The 26,981-nt window shown below is 36.8% G+C and overlaps 1 protein-coding gene across 10 annotated transcripts in view; it reads left to right on the top strand.

The window, feature by feature from the left end:
• The window catches only part of MED23 (mediator complex subunit 23), a 39,442-nt gene that overhangs the window by 8,677 nt on the left and 3,784 nt on the right, over positions 1-26,981 (top strand). For 5 of the 10 annotated variants that reach the window (XM_005596930.4, XM_070223855.1, XM_070223857.1 and 2 more), the window contains 19 exons: positions 199-311; positions 1,306-1,401; positions 1,943-1,960; positions 6,903-7,103; positions 9,152-9,295; positions 10,390-10,535; positions 11,498-11,743; positions 13,234-13,376; positions 14,405-14,579; positions 15,238-15,401; positions 18,068-18,192; positions 19,228-19,433; positions 19,523-19,703; positions 20,727-20,897; positions 21,331-21,547; positions 23,240-23,476; positions 24,440-24,605; positions 25,170-25,242; positions 26,218-26,432. In XM_005596930.4, coding sequence (XP_005596987.1) covers positions 199-311; positions 1,306-1,401; positions 1,943-1,960; positions 6,903-7,103; positions 9,152-9,295; positions 10,390-10,535; positions 11,498-11,743; positions 13,234-13,376; positions 14,405-14,579; positions 15,238-15,401; positions 18,068-18,192; positions 19,228-19,433; positions 19,523-19,703; positions 20,727-20,897; positions 21,331-21,547; positions 23,240-23,476; positions 24,440-24,605; positions 25,170-25,242; positions 26,218-26,432 — 3,037 coding nt within the window. The remainder of the gene's footprint in view (positions 1-198; positions 312-1,305; positions 1,402-1,942; positions 1,961-6,902; positions 7,104-9,151; positions 9,296-10,389; positions 10,536-11,497; positions 11,744-13,233; positions 13,377-14,404; positions 14,580-15,237; positions 15,402-18,067; positions 18,193-19,227; positions 19,434-19,522; positions 19,704-20,726; positions 20,898-21,330; positions 21,548-23,239; positions 23,477-24,439; positions 24,606-25,169; positions 25,243-26,217; positions 26,433-26,981) is intronic. The other 5 variants (XM_001504291.7, XM_070223862.1, XM_070223856.1 and 2 more) reach the window with 1 other exon arrangement.

Here is a 26,981-nt window from a genome sequence, read left to right as displayed (position 1 = left end):
AAGGCCTATATGAATTTGTCTCCAACCATCTGTACAAAAAATAATCAAAGAAAATTCGCAGACATCTAACTAATTAAAACATCTTTTAAACCAGTACCTGGTTCAGCATAGATATTCGTTAAGTATTTGTAGAGTGAATGAAGGACAGGCATTGCTGGGCTCACATTTACGTCAAAACATTTTTTGTGATACATACAGGCCGCTGCAGCCTTCTGCCAGTTGTAAATAACTCCGGTGCCATTTGTAATTCATGGAAATTGGATCCTGCGACTCTTCGTTTTCCTTTGAAAGGCCTTTTGCCATATGATAAGGTATGTTGCTAAATATAACGGAACTTTTGGTCCATCTAAGTCTTTATCCTGGATTATATGATGTGATGCTAAATTGTCTCTTCATAGACTGAAGAAGTAAATATTTAATGAAAGATAGTTTAAGGTTTATCATGTGGTTCCAGTATCCAGGTATACTTGTGGTTCATGATATTGCAGGTATTTATGCTCCACTGGTTGCCCTGAGCTAACATCTGCTGCCAATCTTCCTGTTTTTTCCCTCCTCAAAGCCCCAGTACTTAGTTGCACATTCTGGTTGTAGGTCCTTCCAGTTCTTCCATGTGAGTACTGCCACAGCATGGCCACTGACAGATGAGTGGTGTGGTTCCACGCCCAGGAACCGAAGCCGGGCCACTGAAGCGGAACGTGCCGACCTTTAACCACTAAGCCATGAGGGCTGCCTCTGCAATAACCCTTATTCCTCATTCATCTCCATGATGCAGATGATCAAACTGAGACCCAGAGTCGGGTAGTAACTTGACTAAGGCCCCAGCTTTAGGAAGTAGCAAAGTCAGGATTTGAACCAACACAGTCTGATTCCAGAATCTACACCCTTAACCCCTGTGCTCTCAGATTCTGTGTCCTCTCCACATTTGAAAATAGTGTTTGTGTTTATTCATGTGTGAGAGTGATTAGAAACTACCTCCTTTCCTCTGATTAGATTTCCGAGCAGAAAACCCTTGCCTTCCAGTGATGCCTAAGACTTTCGTGTGCCTGTAGCTGAAGTCATTTCTAACTGTGTCCTCTGTATGTCTTTGAGCAAGTCCCTCGCCTCAGCTACATCACTTATCAAATGAGGGACGGGAACAGGTGAACTGTAAGCACTAAAATCCTATGATTTTTTTTCCCACTAGATACTGCCTACTGTGTGAAGGTAACAAGTGCCTTTAGAGGATTTTTTGATCCCAATTTCAAATTATTTGAATTAATATTTATTTTGATCTTGAAGCAATAATTTTCTTTATTTTCTTTAAAGGATCTGTTTGAACCGCAGACTGCTTTGTTGAGATATGTATTGGAGCAGCCTTATTCCAGGGATATGGTCTGCAATATGCTAGGTTTAAATAAGCAGGTACTGTACTATGCTGCAAACCTAGTAAATTCTGCGTAGAATCTGCACTATTCTTTTCTCTTTTCTTTGCTATAGCTAACAGAGCAAAACAGTAAAGAACTATTTGGTGATTTTTTTTTACTATATGGTTTATTAAACAATGTATTGTTCCTATCATTTATATATTGCTTTAAGAATGTTTAAATTAAAAAGGAGATATTTTAAAAGTTGGTTTGTTTTGCATTGCTTTTTTTTCTATAAGGCCAGTTTCAAGTATACCTTTTGCCAGAGAAACCTACACATGACTGAACCGTAATTTTTGACTTTTTTTTGTCTGGGTGTCTATTTTTGTAACCCTTGGTGTCTTCAGCGTGGCCTCATTGCTGATTTTTCTTTTTCTTTTTGGTGGATGTTTGATTTTGGTGGTTGAACACGTGGGAGGGTTTGTGCTGACTCTGGGTTCCTTGAAGCTGGCCTCATAGTCACTGTTTTGTCTTTTCTTTTTTTCTTCCTTTATTTTTGTTCTGTCCTGTCTTGTCCTGCCCATCCTCCAATGCTCTAGACCTTGAACATTGCTCAGGTATGTTCACAACCTTACTGTTGTATTGTGACTAACGATACGCTGGCCGCTTTGTAGCCACTGATTCCATTTAGAGAATACATGTATGGTCGGGGCTTGAAATTGGCAGGACCATGCTGAGACCAAGGCCACTAAAATGCATTTCTTCTTGGGATGTGAGAGTTGTTTTTGGTGGATTGTTTTTGGTTTTGGTTTTTGGTGTTTGTTTTTTTAATATTCTTTTTTTTTTTTTTTTTCAACAAAGAGACAACACCTGGCACCCAAGAAAGCCTGTCATTTTTTGATGGGTTGTTTTTCCTTCCCACTCCATTTTACTGTTTTTCATACTTTAGGCTAAAGCTAGCCTGGTGGACTTTTGAGAAATGGAAAGATTTGTGGTGGCCTTCATCTTTCCAGACTATTAAAACAGAAATAAATAACAACATCAATAAAAGTACTTATGTTGCTTTGCCTTAAAACAAAAACAAATTAAAAACAAAACAAAAAAGAGAAAAAAAGCACTTTAATAGAGATATGTTACTTTTAAAAGTTGGAGTGGTAAACTTTATACAGGAAAGGTTTTTTTGGAAACATGGGGATTGACTAAGAAATGTCACACTCTTAGGTGACCCCACACCTGCTTGACAAACACCCTTCTTTGTCAGTCTTTGCCAGAAGTGTCTTCCTCCTAGAGCGAGCCTCTCAGTTGAAGCTCACCTACAGCGGGAGAAAAACACTGGCCGAACTTTATAAACCGAACTCTTGTACAGTCCCAAGTCTGTTCCAGGACTTTTCACCTTTGAGATTTTAAGCAAAATAGTGGTTCCAATTATTTTTCTTAAAATTTTTTGAGCCCAACATATTAAAATAGACCAGCTTTTTGATTTTAAAAAGACGTTCTTGTCTAGGTTACATAAAATAGCGTTACTGTTTGCAATACTATAGTGAAGGTTGTGCCAGTGCTTCCATTTATAAAGCCCTATTTTTAAGGACATATAGCTTGGCCATAAAACTTGCTCAGTGTTGAAACTTTGCATGCCAAACCTCACCCTAGTAGCAGTATCTCTTTTATTTTAAGTTTTTTCTTCTGAAAACTTTACCAAGTTTCCTTGTTTGGACAAGCCTTTGTACACGTGAAACTGAAACTACTCACACTACAGTATTGATAGCTACCTCCTGTAATCTGTCAGTTTAACATCTTAATACCAAGTCATTAATTCTGATCAACTTCACTTGAGTTAGAGGTAAGTATTCAGTTCACTTTGAAAGAATGCTCCATGCTATGTCATAAAACTAATTTTTGCAATGAACTTTTAAGTCATTCTTGACTCCATTTTTTTACAGTTTGGTGGATAAATGTGCCCATGGTCATCTGAGCTGCAAGTACCTTCCCCCAGAATATCCTGAGCCGTCTGTAGCATTTTTCTTTTGGGGAGCAGCTCTTCTCAAACTAAAAGTCGACAAAACTCAGAGAAGAGTATTTCTGATCTGATCATTTTAATAAGAAGTTTCAACCTAAAGTTTATGACTAAGACATAAATCCGTAAAAAATAAAGTTTATAATGGAAATGCTGACAGAACATTATTAGTATTGGTCCCACTGCAGTGTAAACATTGTCAAAATTCACAATTCATCAGTAATTGTTTTGGTAGAAAACTCTGTAATGAGTGGGCTTGGAGATGGAAGATATATGCTGAATTGAGTTGATATTTTTACCACCTGAAAAGCAGAGTAGAAAATGAGAATGCACAGTATAAGAAGCATATGATTAAAAATAGACAAGTTATCACATCTTTTACCATTACAGAACTATATCCTGCACTATACTTTTCTTGTCCTTTCTCTAGCAATGCAATAATTTACTTAAAGCTTGAAACCTTTTAAGAGCTGTCCATATTGCATTTTCCAGTAGGAATTGGGCTATATTTAATCCTAAAATCGGTTGCATTCAGAAGGTCATAAATAGCCCAGCTCTGTGACCAGTGAGGAGGAGTGTTCATAGTGGAAGACTCTTGTTTTGTGTTTTTATGCAAGGGGTTGTGTTCTTTCTACTGATTAAGAGCCTTACAAAATAGATACACTCCTCAAGCTCTTGTTTGGTGGCGTGTGAACTCTGGCTACCCTGAGACAGTGGCGTACTAGATTAATCCCTCAGTTTGTCTTTGAAAGGCACCATTGAAAGTAGTAGTAACGGGCATAAGGCTCCAGTTCTGATTGGCAGAGAATATGATAAATGACATGCAAAGGGATTTGTCTTTCCAACTTGTCCTGAATAGGTATTGCTTTAAAATTGATTTCTAGCACTGAAATAATGATTTAAAAATTAAACCCACCTAAGTACAATATGTTAAAATTTCACCACAAAAGCAGTGCCACAACTGTTATATGAAAAGTGTCAGAGGCCACTTAATATAGGATATGGTTACTATGACTGAAAAGCATTCTCATTTGCCGTTTGAAATAGTGGTGGGAAAGAATCAGGGGCATGGATGGAGGTTAATGTTAATATTTCTATTGAGGGCTTGTGCCTGATTTTCAGCTTTTACCAAAGCTGTATGTTTCCAATACACTTCGAGCTATTATGCAGAAACTGAATTGCTAAAATACTGAATTTAGATTCTTATTGCTCAAACAAATTTTAACTAAATATGTGTAGAGATATGATGTAAACTAACTTATATGCCTATGTCTTGAACACTTAAATTTACAGAAGCTTTTAGAAAGTAAGTTGTGAATTTCCACAGACATAGCATCCACTAGCTTCCAGAATTATAGTAGCTGTGACTGATAATTAACATTTATTCACAGATCATTAAACTGCTTTATAAATTTTCATTTGTTCCACTTTGTACGTATCTTTTAGTAATCGAAAACTAGAGCAAAACATTATTCTAAAGTAGTTAGCAGTATAGATAATTTTATATTTCAGACTTTTCTTTCTTTTAGGTATTATTAAAATTGGCAACATGTTTAAGCTATTGCTAAGCTTGGTTTATGAAATATCCTTGGCTTTAACCAAAGACACCTGGGAAATATAGAGTTAATCCTGATAGATATTCTGCTACCCTCAGACATCAGGGCATTTGGCACCACAGACATTCCTAACTGATTTAATTCTTAATAGAAAATTTGGTGGTAATCCCAAGTCATGGTATGTATTGAAAGATCATCAGCTTTAACTATAAATTTCCTGGTTGTTCATACTTTGTCAAAATTTTAATAGTTTTGGTTTTCCTCTGTAAATCATTAACTGTATGACCATCACAACACCCCTAAAAATACGTAGGTAAAAATCCAGTTTCCTAAAGCAAATAGCTAATATTAAAAAGGGAAACTCCAAAATGACTCAGGTGCTAAAAACCAATTTTATTTAGTTTGCTCTTTTTTCCTGAAGCAGATTGATGGAAGACCATCATGGATGGAGGAATAGATGACAAATTGGTTAGTTTCCAAACTAGAAGCAAATTCCCATCACTAATGAAAAATTCCTACTGGAAATCCTGGCTTTACTTCTTTTCACAAATTTTTCTGACTCTTGTTACTTTGAATGATCTCACTCTACATTTGTGTTGTCTGACACATTTCTTAGGTTGTTGGTGGTTGGCAGAACTAGTGAATTTCAAGCCCTGTACACAGTAGTTTTGCATGCTGGTTTAAGAAATAGTTTGTAGTGTTGTCTGTTGCACTTTGCTCTGCTTCATAATGACAATTACATCTGGAGGAAAAATACTGTAGTCTCAACTGGTGGTGTTAATATTGCTATTCGTAAACCTGTAATGTGGTTGAACTGTGATCATGGCATTGTGTTTTTGGAAACAATATGAAACAACCATTGATGCTTACTGTTTTGGATAGATGTTTGTTTTATTTGCATGCTTTAAGAAAGTGCAGCTATATTGGAGCTTTACAAGTTTGGAGCTGGCAAAGAGCATGCAAAAGAGGGGATGCTATTCATTACGTTTTATTTTTTTTCCAAATTTCTCCCCATTTTGCATTTTTCCCCTAAATTTAAAGAAATCATATCCCTTTTTCATGGCAAAAGACTAATAATCACATCTAAAGTTTAGAGGGGAAGCATCTATATTAGTAACTGTATTCACTAGAAAGGCTTCCAGCAGCCTGACCAGTAAGTCATATAACATATTTTATAAAGGAAATATGAAAATGGCTTAAAATATGGCTTAACATATTTCTTTTGGTAAAAGTATATTTTTTAAAATCACTTTTAAAAGCATAAATCTTTTTGCCTCTAGAAAGGGAAGTTGCATTTTCATTTTTAGTGTTTAAACTCAATTCTTTTTCTTGTTTTAGATTTTAAAATAGTCTAATTTAAAATTAAAGCTGCATTATGTTTGGCTTCTGAGAGGGAGGAGCAGAGATCAGTTTTTTTGTAGAGGAAGTTTCAATTTCAGTATCAGGATCAATACCACACATTGAAAAACAGGCATTGAGTAATCTGGCAGCTATTTAGGTATACATCTGTACGTAAAGTTAGGGTAAACAAAATAAATATATTCACACACTGTTTTGTTTGCTCTCCTATCCAGTATTTGATTCTGGGAAATCCCGGGTTTTCATATTTTGAGTTAGATTGCAAAATTAATACTGCTGTCCCCATTTCATATGCCTTTTAAATTACCTTTTTCCAAAGGATAAATAACAAAGTTTTCTTCCGTGCAGTGCCCTTTGTCAAATCGAAAGGATGACGTCTGTAGTGAAAGTCAAAAGTAAATGGGAAATCTGTTTTCTATGAGACCTCAAACTAATTTTTTAATGAAACTCATCCTCTATGATAAATGTAACATGATGCAGCTTTAATAGACTAAATCTAACCTTAACTTTCTAAGTTCAACTTCATTCCATGCTTCTCAGCCTCTCGTCACGATTAATGCCCATTAACTGGTAACTTCTGAAACTAACCGGGAGGCTTTTGGAATACTGTATTTAATCTCTACCCTACAGCACAAGCAGCGCTGCCCTGTGCTGGAGGACCAGTTGGTGGACCTGGTGGTTTATGCCATGGAGCGATCTGAGACCGAGGAGAAGTTTGACGATGGGGGCACAAGCCAACTCCTGTGGCAGCATCTCTCAAGTCAGCTCATTTTCTTTGTGCTTTTCCAGTTTGCAAGTTTTCCACATATGGTCCTTTCTCTTCATCAGAAGGTCAGTACTGAGTCTTTTGTCAGAGCCACTTCACCTGTTGATTAGTATGTTTTAGACTGGTGTGGACCTTGCCTAGTGACTTCAGCAGTGGCAGAAGTTCTGAGCCCTGATTTCTGATTTGTTCAGTGCTTTTATGGTTTCTTAACTTTTCACTGTCCTGTCACTATAAAAACTGGATTCAGTTATTCATTCCACATATTCACAGTGCAAAGACCAGAGGAGATAAGATGAAAAGGCACTGTAGTACCCTCAAAGAGCTCCTTACTAGTGGGAAAATATAGGTATAAACAATTTGGTTACAATTTAAGAGTTCACATGATAGAAGCATGTTTCCCTGCAATGGGAATGAAGGAGAATAGTTCCTGCTAAAGAAATCGGGAATGGCTTACTTAAAGGACGAATAGAAATTTACCAAAAGGAAAAGATAGGAAAGTGTTTATAGCAATAAGATTATCGTTTGGAAAGGGATAAAAGGGTCTGAGAACTGGAAAGAAAAATATAAAGGGGAAAGCTGGTGAGATGAGGAAGGCAAGAAGACCAGACATGGAGAACTTTATATGGCCATGTGTTTGTTCTAAAGAGTTTAGATTTTCTTTGGGAGGCAAATGGGAGTGGAGGGGATGACGTCATCATAAACAAATTGAAAAAATTACTGCTGGTGGCCACATGGAGGAAGACAGAGATGTAGAGATGGCTGGGACCAAAATCAATGGCAAGGAAATTCATAAGGGAGCTACTGCAGTAGTCTGGGTGAGAGATGCTGGAGGCCTGATCCAGGACAGAGGGGAGGAGCCAGAGACCAGGTGTGCTGCTGGGTGAATAGGACTTGGTGACAATGGTAACAGAGGGAGTCAGGAGTCCAGGATCTCTCACTGGTTTTGACTTTGGCAGTGAGTGGAAAGTTAGAACAAGGAATCCAAAACAGAGAATGGAAGTACGAGAGTAAATTTTGGGGAAGAGTTGGTTTTAGTCATAAGGTTTTAGGCACACCGAATGGGAATAAAATAAGTGTTGTTATATTTATAACATCTCTCTACAGCATGGATTACTTTTGGGAAAATTTTTCATAAGAGTTGTTAGAATCCTTTCAATCACCACTTACTCCCCCACCCCCATTGATTTCTGTTGTAATCTATAGGAGACCAGAAAAAGTGTTTTTTGATAACCAGTCCTTGAGGATTTTAAGTTTGAAAAAACATCCTTTTGGCATATTAAAGTATTCTTTGTGTTTTGATGAGATATTTTTAGTAATTATCCCATATTAAACTTGATTCTCATGCACACATTATCAACTTAATTATGTTCTAAAACATTAAATTTTTTTAATCTTTCTTTTTTTATTATGAAACATACTTTTTTTTTAGATGTTCATCATAATGTGTTTCAAATTCTGTGTAGATTACATCATGTTCACCCCCCAAAAGCTAATTATAGTCCATCCCCTTGTATGTGAGCCTAACCTCCCCTTTGGCCCTCCCCCCCTTCCCCTATGGTAACCAACAATCCAGTCTCCATTGCTATGTGTTTGTTTGTCGTCGTTTTTATCTTCTACTTATGAGTGAGATCATACGGTATTTGACTTTCTCCCTCTGACTTATTTCACGAAGCATAATACCCTCAAGGTCCTTCCATGTTGTCACAAACAGCCAGATGTTATCGTTTCTTATGGCTGAGTAGTATTCCATTGTGTATAAATACCACATCTTCTTTATCCATTCGTCCCTTGATGGGCAACTAGGTTGATTCCAATTCTTGGCTATTGTGTATAATGCCGCACTGAACATAGGGGTGCAGGTATCTTTATGCCTTTGTGTAAAACATTAAATTTTTGATATGCATAGTTGTTTTAGGGATCAGGAAGGAAAGCTAATATTAAAATAATTTAAAAGACCTTGCTTGGTGTGTCTTGAGTTGAGACTAAGTAATTAGTAAATGCCAAAGTTGGATGCTAACTTTCTGAGAGCAGATTTCTCCTTTCTGTTTTCTTTAAATTTGACATCCATCTCTTCAACTAGCTGTCTAGATGTGTATTTAAACGTCTTTTACAGTTAGCGGGGCGAGGACTGATTAAAGGCAGAGATCATCTGATGTGGGTTCTCCTGCAATTCATTTCCGGAAGTATTCAGAAAAATGCGCTAGCTGATTTTCTCCCTGTCATGAAGCTCTTTGACCTTCTATACCCAGAAAAAGAAGTAAGTTTACTGCATAGTTAATGTGGTGAGTGAATTATGTCTAATTTGTGTTTAAGGGTTTTAGTGTGATTTTGTGAAAAGGACTCTGGATTTGGAAGTTGGAAACCTGAGTTCTTTTCCCAATTCTGTGACTAACCATGATCATGGGATGGACATTCAGTTTTTCTTGACATTAGTTTACTCAGGTAATATGAAGAAATTCAACTAGGTTATTTCTGAAGTTTATCTTAAATCACAGTTGAACGTCTATTATGTCAAGCTATTTCTCTACATTGTAAATAGGTTTACAATTTTAAAAAACATTAAGCTGTTTTAACCTATACACATTGAATGACCAAATAACATCAGTGTCTGTTAATATCTTTTTTGTTTGTTTGCCAATTGAATATATCCCCCAGTGTTTTAGTATATAAGATGCTTTGAGTAAAATATGGTATATATTGATGATTGCCATTTTTTAAGAAACATGTTATTATGGAAATTTTTAAACACACACAAAAAAGTGGAGTGAATAGAAAAATAAACTCCTGTGTACCCGTCACCAAGAAATATTCTTGTTTCATCTTTCCTCATCTTTTTTGTTACTGCTGGACAATTGTAAAGCAAATTCCAGAGGCACAGTTTTAAAGTAAATCCATGTCATTTCACCCGTCAGCATATAATGTGTTTGATGATACTCATTTAGATTGTGGATTTCGTAATTTTTATGTTCTTGAAAAGCATATATGTGACTTTTAGAAATTATGTTTTCAGTATATTTATCACATTCAGTAAGACTTCATAATGATGTGTTTAATTTTTAAAGAATAAAAGTTTTTAAATGATTGTGAATGCTATGTGGCAGAGAGGGAAAAGCTTGAGTAAGCACGTGTGAATTTCTGTTATTTTTTTGGCAAGTAAAAACAATCTTGTAATAGTTTCAATATTCTATAGCTGTTAGATCTTCTGATTTGTATTACGGAATAGTCAAAGAACAACTGGATCTAAATTATACAGGATATTTTAAAAAGAGATATATCAGAAGTGGATTACTAAAATACATATAATTAGTTAATTCTTCTCTTTCTTATAATGTGCAAATTGCTATTTTTCAGTATATTCCAGTTCCTGATATTAACAAACCCCAGTCAACTCATGCCTTTGCAATGACCTGTATTTGGATTCATCTCAATAGAAAAGCCCAAAATGACAACTCCAAGCTACAGATTCCAATACCTCATTCCCTAAAGCTTCACCATGAGTAAGTTTTTTGTAGCTTGACAGTTAATTTTTTACTTAATAAATAGTATATTGTAGACTAATATTAGTCTTGGTATTTGTGTGAAGTATGGAGATCTCCCCACACCCACAGGAGGTAAGGGTGAATATTTAATGTGTATATCGTACCAGGAGAAACTGACCAATGCCTGCATCGGAAAACAACTAGACGATTAGCTAATCCTGTTTATATGTATGTGGATATATGTTTTTTAAATTTTCAGGTCTGATCTTTGCTTTTACATGTTTACCTTAAAGTTCTTAATTTCCAAAAGTATGTGAAAATGTTTCAAAATTTCTTAAGTACTGGCATTTAAACATGATCTGGTTGAGATATCTTTCACTCCCTGAGCTGTGAGGATTGATTGAGCTGGTCTGGCTGGTGTACTCCCTTACCTCATTTCCAAAGCTGTGATTACTCAAAAAAGATGCCCTTTTTAGATAGGACTGGGCTTCAGTCAGGGGCATTAGGAATAGCTGACTTCCCCCCTGGAACTTCTGAAAAGGACTGCCAAATAGGAGACGAGGGGGTACTCACAATTCACATTTCATTTGGCTTTCATTTTATGAAACCCCTTAACCGTCTTCTCATAATGACTTCTGTAATGAAGGCATATTGTTGTGCTTAAGCAGATAGATAATAAAAAGAAACCTAGTTCCTCAATTTGTGAGTTATTTCTTCATTATCTGAATCTTAGTGCTATGTATATAGTGCATACTTAACAAATATCCATTAATTGTTAATTTATAATTACTTCTATCTGAAATGCTATTCAAACTTTTAGATGTGTTTCCACTTTACATTTTGGGCAGAAACTATAATATCTGTAGGAATGAAGATAGTATTAGTAAATAGTTGGGTGAAATTAAACTTTTCTAAAAACGTAAGTTAACTTTCTGGAAATTATTTGCATTTTTTCTGTTTAATGGAATTTAAAATTGTAGGTTCCTACAGCAGAGTCTTAGAAATAAAAGCTTACAGATGAATGACTATAAGATTGCCCTGCTGTGTAATGCATACTCTACAAATTCAGAATGTTTTACGTTGCCCATGGGAGCTCTGGTAGAAACTATTTATGGAAATGGAATTATGAGGATCCCTCTTCCTGGAATGAGCTGTTTGGCTTCAGGATCCATTACTCCCTTACCAATGAACCTTCTGGATTCACTGACAGTTCATGCCAAAATGAGGTGTGTTCTTTTTATTTATTTGGTCCTGTGTCAGGAAATTGGTATCAGTACAGTACAGACTTGATTTTATGATTATGTATGTGTGTTTATGGTCGGGTACATTGTAAAAAACAGTTTTATTTTATTACAAAAATGATAGTGTTTATTATAGGAATTCTAGAATATACAAGTCAACCCAAAGAAAATAATTGTTGTAATGCCTCCATGAGAAATAATCATTGTAAACAGTTTTTGAGTCTTTTTTTTTTCTATGTATAAATATATGCATTTATGGAGGTTTTTTGTTTTGTTTTTACCTTACGCGCTTTTACTTTAATGCTATTTAACCACCTTTTTCCCCATAGTAATCTGTAAAACACCTTTTTGGGCCAATGTTCTTCAAAAACAGCTGTTTTAATTGCTACAAAGAAGTTTTTTGTGTGGCTATATATGATTATTTAGCCAGTCTCACTTGTTGGACATTGAGGTGGTTTGTAATTTCTTAGTGTAGATGGCTGTGAAGACGGTCTTTATGGCTGTCTTTGCACCTGTCCATAACTGACATTTTCATTAAACAATTTGCTGGAAGTACAGTTGCCGAGTGCAGGGATGCAAAAACTGTAATGCCCTTTATTGTATTGATTACAAATAGGGGCGCTTTTAGAATCGACATTACGGTTTCTAAGACAGAAAAGGCTCTGTTGGGTATGATCCCAGCACCTCAAGTTCCCCTAGGAGCTAAGGCGATAATGTAAGTGAGAGACACCTGGTGCTGAGGGAAGGCGAGCCGGATCCTAGTGCTCAGGGAAGCATGTGCATATGATGGGAATTGCGGCCGGCTGCAGTGTGCTGGGCTCATCCCATGGTGCTGCCACTTGAGCTAATTCCTGGAATGTGTAAGAAGGCAGACTAGTGTAGCCAGCTCTTCTAAATTTTCTTGAGAAGGGCTAGAAATCCAGATTTTTATTTCTAGTCTTTCAACTCTTAAGTATCGGCTCAAACTTCAAACACTGTAGGTCAAAGAGAATGCACCTGTGGGCCTCCAGGTGGGGCATCAGTTCTAGAAAAGCCATGCTCTTTTTCACATGGTAGACACTGTGATGGGATTGTACGTGTGCTTTACCTGCATGTGTGACAGAGAAAACCCCGTCAGAACCTAACATTTGGGTCTTAGCAGTGACTTATTAAGTAATTCTATAACAAAAGTTATTTAATTTCTCAAATGGTTTTAGTTACATATTTGAAAAACAGACTAAAACCATTCAAGCATGTTCTTATTTCTCAGTGAGCAGAGGGCTCCTGACGCTCATTGAAAGTGCCACAGAGACCAGGGCCAGGCTCAGGCTCTGAGGGCATCACTGCCAAGTGTCCTACACAGCCAAAATGATTGACAGGGAGCTAATTCAGATAGTTAAGTTCAGATTTATGCCGGGTTCCCTATAAGTAGAGTAACTCCTGTATGTGTGTCAAAAATGGGAATTTTTATTTTCTTTCCGTTTGTTTCTCCTCAGCCTTATTCACAGCATTGCTACCAGAGTGATAAAACTTGCTCATGCAAAGTCCAGCGTGGCCTTGGCTCCTGCCCTTGTGGAAACTTACAGTCGTTTACTGGTCTATATGGAAATAGAGTCTTTGGGCATCAAAGGATTTATCAGTAAGATGGGACTTTCTGGTGTTTGTAACCATTAACCCATTCATTAATTCAACAGGTACTCTTATGGGTGCTGGGGACTCAGCAGTGCACAGAAGCCACTGTCGTCATAGAGGTCACCTGCTAATGAGGGAGACAAAAAAAGTAAATAAATGAAATAAACAATTTATCAGGTGATGTCTTATAGAGAAAAGGAAAGCAAAAAAGGATAGGAAGTGTGAGCGTCAGGGGAGTGAGTTGCATTTTTAATGAAGTGGTAAGAAAACGGCTCAGTACTAGGTGCTTGGGATACAGTGAGCAGGACAGACTGGTCCCTGTCCTCATGGAGTCCTTGGTCCTGTTTGCCCCCTTTGCTGTGTGTCTTGCTGGTTGGCCCAGAGGCAGCAATGGGAACTAAGTCTGAGTGGCAGCAGGGCAGCAGTTTTCCTGCAGTCCAGAAGACAGATTATAATGTCTGTTAGTTACTCTGCAGTTCTAAAAAATAGGTACTTTCTAATATGGAAGTGTTTTTGTGATTCATGATAATCCTGACTTTTCATCAATACAGTATAACTTTAATTTTAACCATAGTTACTCTTCCTCCCAGATAATTAAGAGTTGAATCAAACTTTCTTGGGAGAGAGGAGGGAATAAGAGCAGATATGCTGCAATTTGTATATCAAAAAGTGATTCTCATGCTTCAAAAGGATGGGAAAATTAACTATAAAAATAGCTTAAAAGAGAACTGAGAAGTGAGGAAGGTAGAGTAATTTTTTTTCATATCTTGTCTCTTAATTTAGATTTCCAGATGAACTTGAGTATCATTTGTCAAATTGCAGGAAAAAGCAAACTTGGCATTATAATTAGGATCTGCATTTTTTTCTTACAATTAAAATATAAATTATGGAGAAAGAATAGAAAATATATGTGTATATGTGTGTGTGTTCATGATCAAATCTTTACATAGATTTTACTCAATGTGACTTTTCTTCAAATAGCTTTTAATGAGTAGCTTTTAATAATTGGTACTTTAAATTGTCTTATTCCTCAAGGTCAGCTTCTGCCCACTGTTTTCAAGTCTCATGCCTGGGGGATCTTACACACACTCCTGGAGATGTTCAGCTACCGGATGCACCATATTCAACCTCATTACCGAGTTCAGCTCCTGAGCCATCTTCATACTTTGGCTGCAGTTGCACAAACAAACCAGAACCAGCTCCATCTCTGGTGGGCTCATGGGAAACTGTCTTTCCTTAAGATTTATTAGAAACTTTGTTGGAGATGGGGAACTTAATCCTGTACTTTGTCATTTTTTTTCTTCGTTTGTCATAAAACTCTCCTTCTAGAGTATTTTAATTTCAGTATAGAGGGAGTCGAGTCCAGTTTTTTAAACAGAAACTTGTTAAGATAGTTGAGTCCTTGCCGTGGGGTCTTGGAACTGAGAATAAGTACTTCCGAGGCCTTTGACATTGTGTTCTAACTCAGCCCTTTAGAATACTGGATTTAAATATACTTCAGATTATGGTTAAAGTAGCATGTCATTTTGATTTTGCTCTAATTGAAAATATATTTGAGATAGAAAAATGTAGTTTTTGAAATGCTGTATATCCAGATGAAATTTTTTAGTCCAACCGGCTACAAGCTATCTTTTTCAAATGTGTAAAAATGTCAGATGGTTTTCACTGTAACATTTTGGCTCCTCAGATTTTTTTAAACAAAGTAAGGAAAGCTCATTCTCACAGAAGAGTTCTAATCAAGAAGAGAAATTCATAGTTTGTATGGTTTTCCATTATAATTAACCTAGAATTAGATTAAATTCTATAATTCTGAAATTTTATAGGCAAGTCAGCTTCCTCATGTTTCCTTTTGTTCTCTCCCGTTTCAGTGTGGAGAGCACTGCGCTCAGGCTCATCACAGCCTTAGGTAGCTCGGAGGTCCAGCCGCAGTTCACACGCTTCCTTAGCGATCCCAAGACGGTGCTGTCCGCGGAATCCGAGGAGCTGAACCGAGCCTTGATACTGACCTTAGCTAGAGCAACTCACGTGACAGGTACGGTGAACATGCGACCAACAGTGACAAACACAGATGAATTTAAGTGTGCTGTGTTCCTGCTGACGATTAAGGGAGTCACATGCAGAAAAGACACTTTTCACTTGTTCAGGAAAAAAACAAGTGTTTTGATAGCTTCACCATTTCAGTTGTTAGTGTGGGTTCTTCTGTGTACCATCATTTTAACTAGGCTGAGCGTCAGCTTTCAGCCATCTTAAACGTCATTTTTTTTTAAAGATTTTATTTTTTCCTTTTTCTCCCCAAAGCCCCCCGGTACATAGTTGTATATTTCTCGTTGTGGGTCCTTCTAGTTGTGGTATGTGGGACGCTGCCTCAGCGTGGTTTGATGAGCAGTGCCATGTCCGCGCCCAGGATTCGAACCAACGAAACACTGGGCCGCCTGCAGCAGAGTGCGCGAACTTAACCACTCGGCCACGGGGCCAACCCTTAAACGTCATTTTTAAGTTAGTGGATCTTGAGCTTTTTGGTCTCAGGACCACTTTACACTCTTCAAAAAAGTAGTTGAAATTCCCAAAGATTTTCTATTTATATGGATTATATCTATCAATCTTTACTTTATTGGATATTAAAATAGAGATTTTTAAATATTTATTTGATTCAGTTAAAAATAACAATAAATTTATTATGTGTTAACATAAATAACATTTTTTTTAAGATTTTATTTATTTTTTATTTTTTCTTCTCCTCAAAGCCCCCCAGTATGCGGTTGTATATTTTAGTTGTGGGTCCTTCTAGTTGTGGCATGTGGGACACCACCTCAGCATGGCTTGATGAGCGGTGCTATGTCCATGCCCGGGATCTGAACTGGTGAAACCCTGGGCCACTGAAGCGGAGCGCACGACCTTAACAGCTCGGCCATGGGGCCAGCCCCTAAATAACATTGTTTATGAAAAAAAGTCTTATATTTTCCAAAATAATACTTAAGTGAGGGCAGAGGCACTATTGTTTTATATTTTTTTGTATCTCTCTTTAATGTCTGATGGACGGGAAGATAACTGGATTCTCATATTTGCTTCTGCTTTAATCTGTTACAATATGTTATTTTAGTAAAAGTAAGTGAAGAAAATATGGCCTCACATAGGTATGAGGTTGGAAAGGGAGGAGTATTTTAATAGCGTTTTCAGCTGATTATGAATATTGTTTGTTGTCACACTAAAATTGGACAGGTGATAGTTTCTTAAAGGTTAGTTGCAATGTGGAATCCAAAATCTTATCAGTGAACTTTTTGTACTCTGTTACATTATAATCCATTGGTCTATTTTGTATATTTAATGGATTTTTTATAATCCATGTATATTTTGTAACTTCATGAATTGGTGGTTTGGAAAATATTGGTTCACTGAATTATGCAGATCTTGCAAATGTTGACACATTTCATTATACAGTATCAGAAAATTGCAGTTGCTAAAATCACTACAAATTTCATTAGACAATTTTTAAGTTTTGGAAAACTATCAGGCTCATGGTGGTGGATACAAGTTTTCCAAAATTCTGATTTTCACTTGTAAGATTTTATTGTTGGGAAAAGGTGCAGTCATTTGTTTTCTCTAAAGTCTATTTTTTTTGTTTTGTTTTCTCTAAATTTGTTTATAGACTCCATTTGTTAATTTTCAGGAAAATGTCCATTAAATGCCCATCTGAAGAACTATAGTTTGCTGTCAGAGGTTCTTTCAAGTAAAATTGGAATTCTATGAAAAAAAGAGCTAATTTAACTCACTACCCAGTGCACAAGTTCTTTTCCTCAAGATCTCCATCCTATCTCTGTGTAGCTGGAATACTTTATGCCTACCTACTTCTATTTTATCACAGACAGTGCTATAAAAAGGTGTACTGAAGGGTCGAAATATAATACTTTTTACTACTTCATCAAGGATATATTTTAGTGAACCTGGCACTTTTTTCCCCTGAGAGTATGGTGGTGAAGATCGCAAGGGCTGTTAGCACAGTGTGGTGCCACTGATGGGTTTGTTCCGAGGGCTGCAGTGCCTTTGCATCATCAGTGCACATATCCACACAGTAAAAAAGCCAGTCACAATTTAGTAGTATTATTGCTTAATAGCTTTGACTTCATCAAATACTTGAAAGGATATTGGGAACTCAGAGTCTGCAGACTACACTTTGAGAAGTGCTTTAAAAATTTAGGTTATTGAATTTAGCAACCTCAAATCCATTTGTGTAAACTATCTTGTTTTACATAATAAAACCTCTTTGATTTAGAGAGTTATACTTATAGTCAATAGCTTTTCAACTGCCAGGAGAGATATCTACTTTCTTAATCTATTATTCCCTTGGCCCGGTAAGGTGCTGATGCCTCAGTGTCATAGTGAACTCAATGAGCAAGAGTGGTGTACTACCATTGTACCCTTGGTGCTCTGTAACCTAAAACAACGATTCCAAATGTCTTTTGTCTTCTTTTCACTGATTGTGTTCCTTTTTACTAATGCAATAATTGAGATCATTGATAAACTAAGAAAATTTAGGTCCCAAGCTGACTCTAACTAGCTAGGCAAGTGAATGCACTGCGGTGACATTCACTGACATTCTCTGAGTGTGCAGAACTGTTTGTGACTTTCTCTGTGCTAATCGTTTATGAATTTTGCCTGTGATCACTTATATCTGGATTACATTTGCTTGTTTATGTTTAGATTTTTTTACAGGCTCTGATTCAATTCAGGGAACTTGGTGTAAAGACATACTTCAGACCATCATGAGTTTTACTCCTCATAATTGGGCTTCACACACCCTTAGCTGCTTTCCAGGCCCACTGCAGGTAATCTGGTCTTGAATTACCTATTGAATAGGTGTGAAATCCTTCTTCCCATTTACAGTGTTAATCTAGAGAGTTAGCTTTGGTGATATCCAAAGAAAATTAGTGCTTTTTTTTTCTTTTTAATCTTTCCTATTACTTCCGAAAACTCAAATCTCTTGAGTTATTTCTTGTCCTACTCTGGGAATGAATACATTTCTAAAAATTTAATCATTATGGTTTCATCTTAATAGTTAACAATTTTAGAAACTTGTGAGAATTAACACACTACCTGAAAAATTCCTTCTCATAGAACTGAAATGGGGAGAAATATAATTTAATGGAGCTTTTCAGAGTACATATATGCTACACTTAACTGAATAGTTTGTTACAGGGAGAAGAACCGTGAACTTGGCTTTTATAACATGGAGAAAGGAAAACCTCATCTGTCCTCTGCTATTCAGAGAAAATTTTAGGCAAAATGAACATGTGTTTTCTGTAACTTCTCATAGTCTAGAGCAGTAGTTGTCAAGCTTCTCCGAGTCCCTGAGGGCCGTGGGAAGACGCAGCGTGCTGGGCCCCCGCTGCACAGCTGCTGCTTCAGTAGGTCCGGGTGGGGCCTCAGAATGTGCGTTTCTCCCAGGCCCCAGGGATGCTGCTGCTGCTGGCCTAGGGACCGCATTCTGAGAATCACTGGTCTGGTATAAGGGATCTTCCTTACAGAGATCCTAAAAGAAGCGAGTGAAGGGTACATAAATTTCTTTTCCTTTCTTTTTCCCTCAGAGATGAGCAGAAGTATCAACAGATGATTGAAAAAGCTTTGAATTCAAGCTTGCTTGGAATTTCTGTTTAGGAAATATAGGAAAAGGAATTTTAGAGATAATCTCTTCAAGCCTGTGTATTTTCCAGATATGGAACTTCAGGCCTTGATTACTGAGTTGTTTCAGGTCACCTAGAGTTTATTAGTGTCAGAGTCAACCCTAGAACTGGTTCCTTGACTCTACATCCAGTGCTCTTTTTACTGCAACCATTGTAATAAACTTCTGACCTTCCTTTTAGGCATTCTTCAAACAAAATAATGTACCTCAGGAAAGCCGTTTCAATCTGAAGAAAAACGTGGAGGAGGAATACAGGAAGTGGAAATCAATGACCAATGAAAATGACATCATCACCCACTTTTCTATGCAAGGCTCTCCTCCTCTCTTCCTTTGTCTTCTCTGGAAAATGCTCTTGGAAACAGATCATATTAATCAGATTGGCTACAGGTAAGCCAGAAACCTAGATCTGTGTTCCATTTGGCAAACCGTTATACCCATGCAGCAATACAGTTTATTTTTTACTCTCTGCCTTCCAGAGTATTAGAGAGAATTGGAGCCAGGGCCTTGGTAGCCCACGTGAGAACATTTGCAGATTTCCTGGTGTATGAGTTCTCAACATCAGCTGGGGGTCAGCAGCTCAACAAGTGCATTGAAATTCTTAATGACATGGTATGGAAGTACAACATTGTTACACTGGACAGATTAATTCTCTGCCTGGTAAGAATATGCTTACATAAGAATACGTTTCTGAGCTGTCTCATTCTCTTTTGGATCAAGGTTTGTAGCTGATAGATCTCATGCTGATCTACTTTATATTGCTTCTAAAGATTTAATGAATTTATACTATAATCAAGCATTGCTGTCACTTCCCTAAGGAAGTAGAGATTTCCCAATTTCTCTATTCATTCATTCAATAAGTATATATTGAATATCTACTGTGTACTAGGCACAGGAGGTATAGAGGTAAGTAAGACAGACATGGTCCTGGCCTGTGATGTTCTAAAAGTACAAGCAGTTAGACTTCGAGTTGATTCTCAAAGGCTCCCATTAGAGGCAGGAAGTAGTAAAAAGTTACTACATTTCTTTGCGAAGTGCTAATATAACCGTTTCTGATACTTTGGTAGCCACAGTCATAGCTCAGTGATTCTCATTGCCACCCAATATTCCCCAAATGGTTTTTTCTCCTGACTTTGATGTCTGTTTCAGGCAAAATTTTAAGAAAAGACACACTGAACCAGGATGGAAAATGCTGCATTTAAAAAAGTTTTATTAGTGGTGATATTTGCGCTTGCTTAGTTGGTTTAACATTAACCTCTGAGCTGTGAAACATAGATATAAAGCTGGTTATAATCTAGTAGGGGAAATACGCTAAGTCTGTAAGTCACTAAAATAAAAGGATAAGATAGGGGCGCAGGGAAAATATCGCCAGGTAACAGTGAGAGATCACATCCACGTAGATGATGGATCCTGAAGGATGGATTAAATTTCAAAAAATAGAGATGGACGTTCCAGACAAAAGGCATGGTGAGAGCCACAATAGCAAGGAAGGCTCAGATATGTTTGGGGAAGGCTGAACAGTTGGTGTGGAATAAACTAGATATATAGAGAAATTCTAATAATAGTGGGATTTTTACTGTGTTACAATTTAGACCATTGGACAATTTAGACCAAAGGAGTGGCAGAGCCACACCTTAGCACAGTATGAGCATTTTCATATAATTTTTCTGTTGTTCCCCAAAGGCCATGCGTAGTCACGAAGGAAATGAAGCCCAGGTTTGTTATTTCATAATTCAGTTGCTGTTACTGAAACCAAATGATTTTAGAAATCGAGTAAGTGACTTTGTCAAGGAAAATTCCCCAGAGCACTGGCTACAGAACGACTGGCACACCAAGCACATGAATTATCACAAGGTACTGGTTCTAATTCGTGCTTAAGTTCGTCCTTTTTAAGCCATACTTAGCTGTTTGGTTCATTGATTTGGCTGTTTTGCTGTGTTTCTGCTGTTTTCTCTCTGGTCTGGATAGAAGTAAATTAGCTCTCCAAATTTTCTCCAGGTTCTGTAATCCTTCTAATGTGAAGAATAAATTGAAACTGCAGTTTTAGTGGACATGGGTATTTAATACAAAGTGAAAAGAGTTACTCTAACTCCTTTTATACATGAGTCTCTTTTGGTGTATCTTTGAGTAATAGACTTTTTTTCAAGTAAAGGACTCTAGATTTCATTGCATTGCAGGAGCAAACATGGTTTCATAATTCTTTTGAAATTGGCAAGTTTATTTAGCTCGTTTTTTTAAGAAAATAAGAAAGATGCCCTAAACATTTACCATCTCCTCTCTTGCACAGAAATATCCAGAGAAGCTGTATTTTGAGGGCTTGGCAGAACAGGTCGACCCTCCCGTGCAGATCCAGTCGCCCTATCTGCCCATCTATTTTGGAAATGTGTGTCTCCGATTCCTTCCAGTGTTTGATATAGTAATCCACAGATTTTTAGAGTTGCTTCCAGTATCCAAATCACTGGAGACTCTACTGGATCACCTAGGAGGCTTATATAAATTTCATGGTGAGCTCTTTCAACTTCTAATTCCATCTAATAGCTCTATAAACAAAAGTAGGCTGGACTTGACCATAGGGACAATAGTGGTTGTAAAGGTTTTATTTAATTTTTTTTAAATAAAAGTGTTTTGAGGGTAAGTGCTGTGGGATGATGCCATGAAGTATAAAATATGACATAAAAATATAAATTGGTAGATCATTGCAAATGTATTAAATAGCAAAAAAAAAGTGATATGCAGGAAACACCTTATTTTATGCAGTGTGTGATTAATTGCCACATAAGTGTAGAAGGAGGAAAATATGGGTTCAGAACAGAGTGATGTTACTTGAATTAGACAGATCTTGGCAGGCTTCCTGGATGGATAGGATTGAAACTGTGATGCATGTGATTTGTATAAACAGAAAGGAGATGAGAGCATACTAGGCAGAAGGAATCCTTTGGGAAAATCATGGAAGTAGAAAAAACAAAGCATTTGAAAAGCAATTACCTCCTTGGGCTTAATTGAGAATTTATATATTGTACTTGACTATAGATCACCTTAAATGCCAGTCTGAGAAGTTTTTATTTTATAACCTGAAGATAATTGAGAGTCAACTAGAAGTGACTAAGTAAGGCCATGGTATGGAGAGCATTATTTTAGAAAGATAAATGCAGCTATAGTTGGCAGCATGTCTTGGAAGGAGAAAGCCATTTCAAAGACTGTCAGAAAGTTCAGGAGTGTGATCAGTATCTAAACAAGTGTGAAGGCATTGGAAATGAGAAAGAAGGGACAGATAGCAAGAAAGAAGAACTAAAACTTGATGAGCTGGTTATGGAGGGAAGAATATTGAAAGAAAGAAATCCAAGACAACTCTAACGTTTTAAGCATGGTCACTGGAGAGTGGTGGGGTCAGTGAAAGAAGTGCAGAAGCCCTGAGCAGCCACTCTGGGGATCAAGTGTATTATCTGTAGGGCAGTTCTTCTGAGTCCTTTGTCAAAGATGTCTTCCTTCCAAGCAGAAGCCTGAATTGCGTTTTAGCACTACAGAATAGCTAGGAAGTCCAGAGCATTCCTTCAAAAATATTTCTCTTTTGAATTAGGTAATGTATGTACCCAGTACAGAAGGATATGCAGTGAAAAGTAATTAGTCCCATCCCTGTCCTCCATCTGGGCAGTTTCTTTCTGTGGAGGCAACCACTGCTACTGGCTTGTTGTGTATCCTTCCTTAGATATTCTCTGTTGGTTTTCTTTTAACACAAATAAAATGTAGTATACGCATTGTTCTGCATCTTGTTTTTTCTATCTTTATGATGTATTAGGGTTGGTTATTTTATAGCAGCACATAAAAAGCTGCCACACTCATGCCATAATTTACTAAATCAGTCCCTTGTTTTTGACCATTAAGGCTGTTTCTAATATTTTGCTAGTGTAAACAGGGCTATAATGACGTTCCTTGCACATATGTCATTTTTATAGGATAAGTTTTCAGAAGTGAAATTGCTAAGTCAGAGTGTGATGAATATCCTGAAATACATGCTGTGTGTGTTAGTAGAAGACTTCCGCCTTGTCCTAAATAAAAATAGGCATTGTGTGCAATTTACCCAGCATGTGAAATAGTTTAATAATCTTCTGAGCTGTTTTTCAGTAGTTTTGAAAACAGGATTTCACAGATGTCAGTAACCAGATAAACATTGTTGTGATCCCTTTTCTTCTTGGCAGATCGTCCAGTGACTTATTTGTATAACACTCTGCACTATTATGAAATGCACCTGAGAGATCGTGCCTTTCTCAAACGAAAACTTGTCCACGCAATCATTGGCTCTCTCAAGGACAATCGACCTCAGGGCTGGTGTCTAAGTGACACTTACCTGAAGTGCGCTATGAATGCACGAGAAGAGAATCCTTGGGTCCCAGATGACTCCTACTATTGCAAGTTGATTGGCAGACTAGTAGATAATATCCTTTTTATATAATTTTCCAAACTCATCAGAAATAACTGTTGATTATGAGAACGTCTTTTTCTTTTTGAGATAATATGTTTATATATTCTAAGACTTCAATTTTTTTAAACATCATTTTTATTTTTACTTCTATAAAAGTTTTGAAATCTTAAATTAGCAGCATCATGCCAGATGGGCTGAAATCCACTCCATTAAAATTTGTTTTTAAAAACAGACTTTATGGAGATTTGTTTCAAAGAAAAAACTCCTAGTCCTAAATAAGTGTACCGTGTATTGTATTAGATGCATCTATTCACTACGAGAGAATATAGAATCTGTTGCTTTAAATAACTCCCTGAATACTTTTTAAAATGTTAATATTAATAGATAAAACATTTTTCTCTCTTTTTTAGTGAAAAAGCTGCTATTCTGGTATTTTATTTCTTCATTTTGATTTCATGTTTTAAGTTATCAGTACACTATACTTAATGTCTATATACCATGCCACTATTTACTAGATAGGGCAATTTTACGTAAATGGGCATGATTTATTTTCCTACAAAAGAATTCTTTTCCTGGGGTAAAAGAATTACTCATTATAGAGTAATTTGCTTACTAGCTGTCCTGTAACTATTAAAAGAAATCAGTTGATGAAACCTAGGGATACCTTAGTTGCATCTGTAGCTATCATAATGTCATAGTTATAAGAGGCCACCTATGTAGGACCAACCATTTATGGCTTGTAGTTGATCACATGGTTGCTGTCAGTACATTTCAGTTATGTGAAACTTATTTGTATTTGGTTTGTATTATTTGCCTCTTAGTCTTTCTGATAAATCATTTCTTGGGGGCTCATAATCAGATAAATTGATAATCAAATGAGACATTTACATGTGAAACATTTTGAAAACTGTAAAGCACTATATAAATGTGAGCCATTACGCTCAAAATAAATAGTTATTTCTTTAATCATCTGCACCAATGGCTGGCAAATCTCCTGGTCCCTTCCCAAACTGTGACTGGAGATTCAATGAGTTTCCCAACCCAGCTGCCCACGCTCTGCATGTTACTTGTGTGGAGCTCATGGCCTTGGCTGTTTCAGGTGAAGATGTTGGAAATGCCCTTCTAAATGTCGTCCTGAAAAGGTGTGTATCCTGTTTCATGCAGTAAGAGTTCTCGTTTATTTGTGAAGAGAATGATATTTATTTGTAGCTGTTAGACACACCTGTTGTCCCAAGACCATGCACACTGGATAGTAACTGTTGTCTGGTTCCAGATCTTGTCTTTGGGATATATGTATAATGGAATAAAGCCTGGACAGGGTCAGAAGACCTCTGTTTGTACCCATTTCTTCTCTTTGTTAGCGTTTTGACATTTAATTTAGGAATAACGTTAACTTGTCACTAAAGACAGACTTTCAAGATTCCTTTCTTAAAGTTCAGCATAAAGTAGGGGATAATGATTGGAGAAGTATAAATAAGTGGAAATAGACCATCTTCAGCCCAGTGACCGTTGTTAAAGGAGGCAACCAGAAAAAAAAAGCCTTATTTTGTTTTTGTGTATATTAAATTTTTAGTCGATAAGAATCCACTGTTGTTTTATTGGCATAGGTCAGTTGTCAGCCCCCAAATTATATACGTTCTCAAAATAAGATCCCTTGTCAACCATATAAAATGTTTTTATAGTTGCACATTTGTATTCTTTTTCAGTCAGCCTTTAGTGCCAAGAGAAAACATTACAGCGTGGATGAATGCAATCGGCTTGATCATCACTGCTCTACCAGTGAGTTCATAATCGTGATTTGTATGTGGTGCTGGAATGCAGCTGTTCCTGTCAGCCGAAAGAATAAGATCGTATAGGATGCTTTTGTGCAAAAACATCATGAAGCTAATGAACTGTTTCATATTTTTTGTCTTTCATATTATTGCTTCAAAAATCTACAGTGACTATTTTGTTTGCCCTCTGCATTAGATCTGAATAAACCTACCTGACTTACAGGTTCCTCCATCCTTTGGTCTTGCTATCCAACTTTAGCTTTTGCATCCAAATCTGATCTCCTCTTAATCACTTAACCTGTTATATATCTAGAGCCTTTGCTCATGCAGGTAGTGCTTGTTGAGACACGTTTCAGGGACTTCTGGTATGTTAGTGAACAAGGCGTTATGACAGAATCCTCTTCCTTCGCCAGCTTCTCTTAAGCCTGCTCATTCCTTGCCAGCTTGGGGCTTGCTTTTTCAGTGACCCCTTCCCTGACTTCTCCACTCATGTGAAGTCTGTGACCGCCACATGTCTAGTCAGCACCACACAATCATCTCTTGTGATATCTTTGAATCTCAGTAATGTCTATCCCCGTGCGACCCAGACTTACTTGATTATGCACCTCTGTGAATCATCTTTTCCTCACACCCCTCTATATTTATTTGTGAATTATATATGTGTACCACTGTTGTCTGTATAGTAAATGTTGGTTAAGTCAATTTACTGTATAGTAAATACCAGGTACTATATTTAGTATAGAGACACATGCATGGAGACCTCTACCTCACAGATACCTCTCCCCAGGTTGTTATTGACTTAATTTGACTCATAATGAAGCCATGCAATTTTGATTTCAAAATCTCCACTATGCAAAGACACACAGTAGATAAGTAGGAAAATTTTTTAAGTGAGGAAGCACTGTTATCTTAGGCTTTGGAGTGAAATACTAGATATGAGGTGGAATACTGTTTTTCATCAGGCTTTCCTCTGGGTTTAAAGGAGCCGTACTGGATTGTCCTCCATGACCGAATCGTGAGTGTCATCAGCAGTCCCAGCTTGACATCCGAGACAGAGTGGGTCGGCTATCCGTTCCGCCTCTTTGATTTCACTGCTTGCCATCAGTCCTACTCTGAGATGAGCTGCAGCTATACCTTAGCTCTGGCACATGCTGTGTGGCACCATTCTAGCATCGGGCAGCTTTCTCTCATTCCCAAGTAAGTGTTATGGTTTCTTAAAGAAATTTTACTTTTTTCATTTTGTTTTTGTATTTTGGTTTTTTTAAATCTCATTTACACATGGGGTATATATCTCATTCAGTAGGACAACTTTTGAAATAAGAGTTATAATTAAGAGTTTCTGTATAATCGGAAAGCCTCTTTTATTTAAGAATTGTTTGAAAAAAATTAATCTGTATATGCAAGTAATAATCTGGTATCTAGTTTTCCATTACAGTTTCAGGATATGTTTTTTCCAAAATATATCCCAGAAGTTGCCTTTTGAACTGAAAAATTGACATTAGCTTATTTTCTGATCATTTTTCTTGACTATAAAATTGGCGTTAATTAGATTCAAATTTCTCAGGAATGGGGTTTCTATTTGATTGATTATTCTCTTTTTATTTCAGATAATTCACCTCTGTCTTTTAGTAGTTTTATTATTAAGAATGACTCCTAAGTATGAAGCAATTTATTTCAATAATCAGATGAAAATAAGAGCCAGTAAGAGAGGTGAAATTAATTAGAAATGTTATCAAAATTAAGAAG

The sequence above is a fragment of the Equus caballus genome, chromosome 10, assembly GCF_041296265.1.
Source record: "Equus caballus isolate H_3958 breed thoroughbred chromosome 10, TB-T2T, whole genome shotgun sequence".
Classification (NCBI taxonomy): Eukaryota; Metazoa; Chordata; class Mammalia; order Perissodactyla; family Equidae; genus Equus; species Equus caballus.
This window is presented reverse-complemented; position numbering and strand designations above follow the sequence as displayed.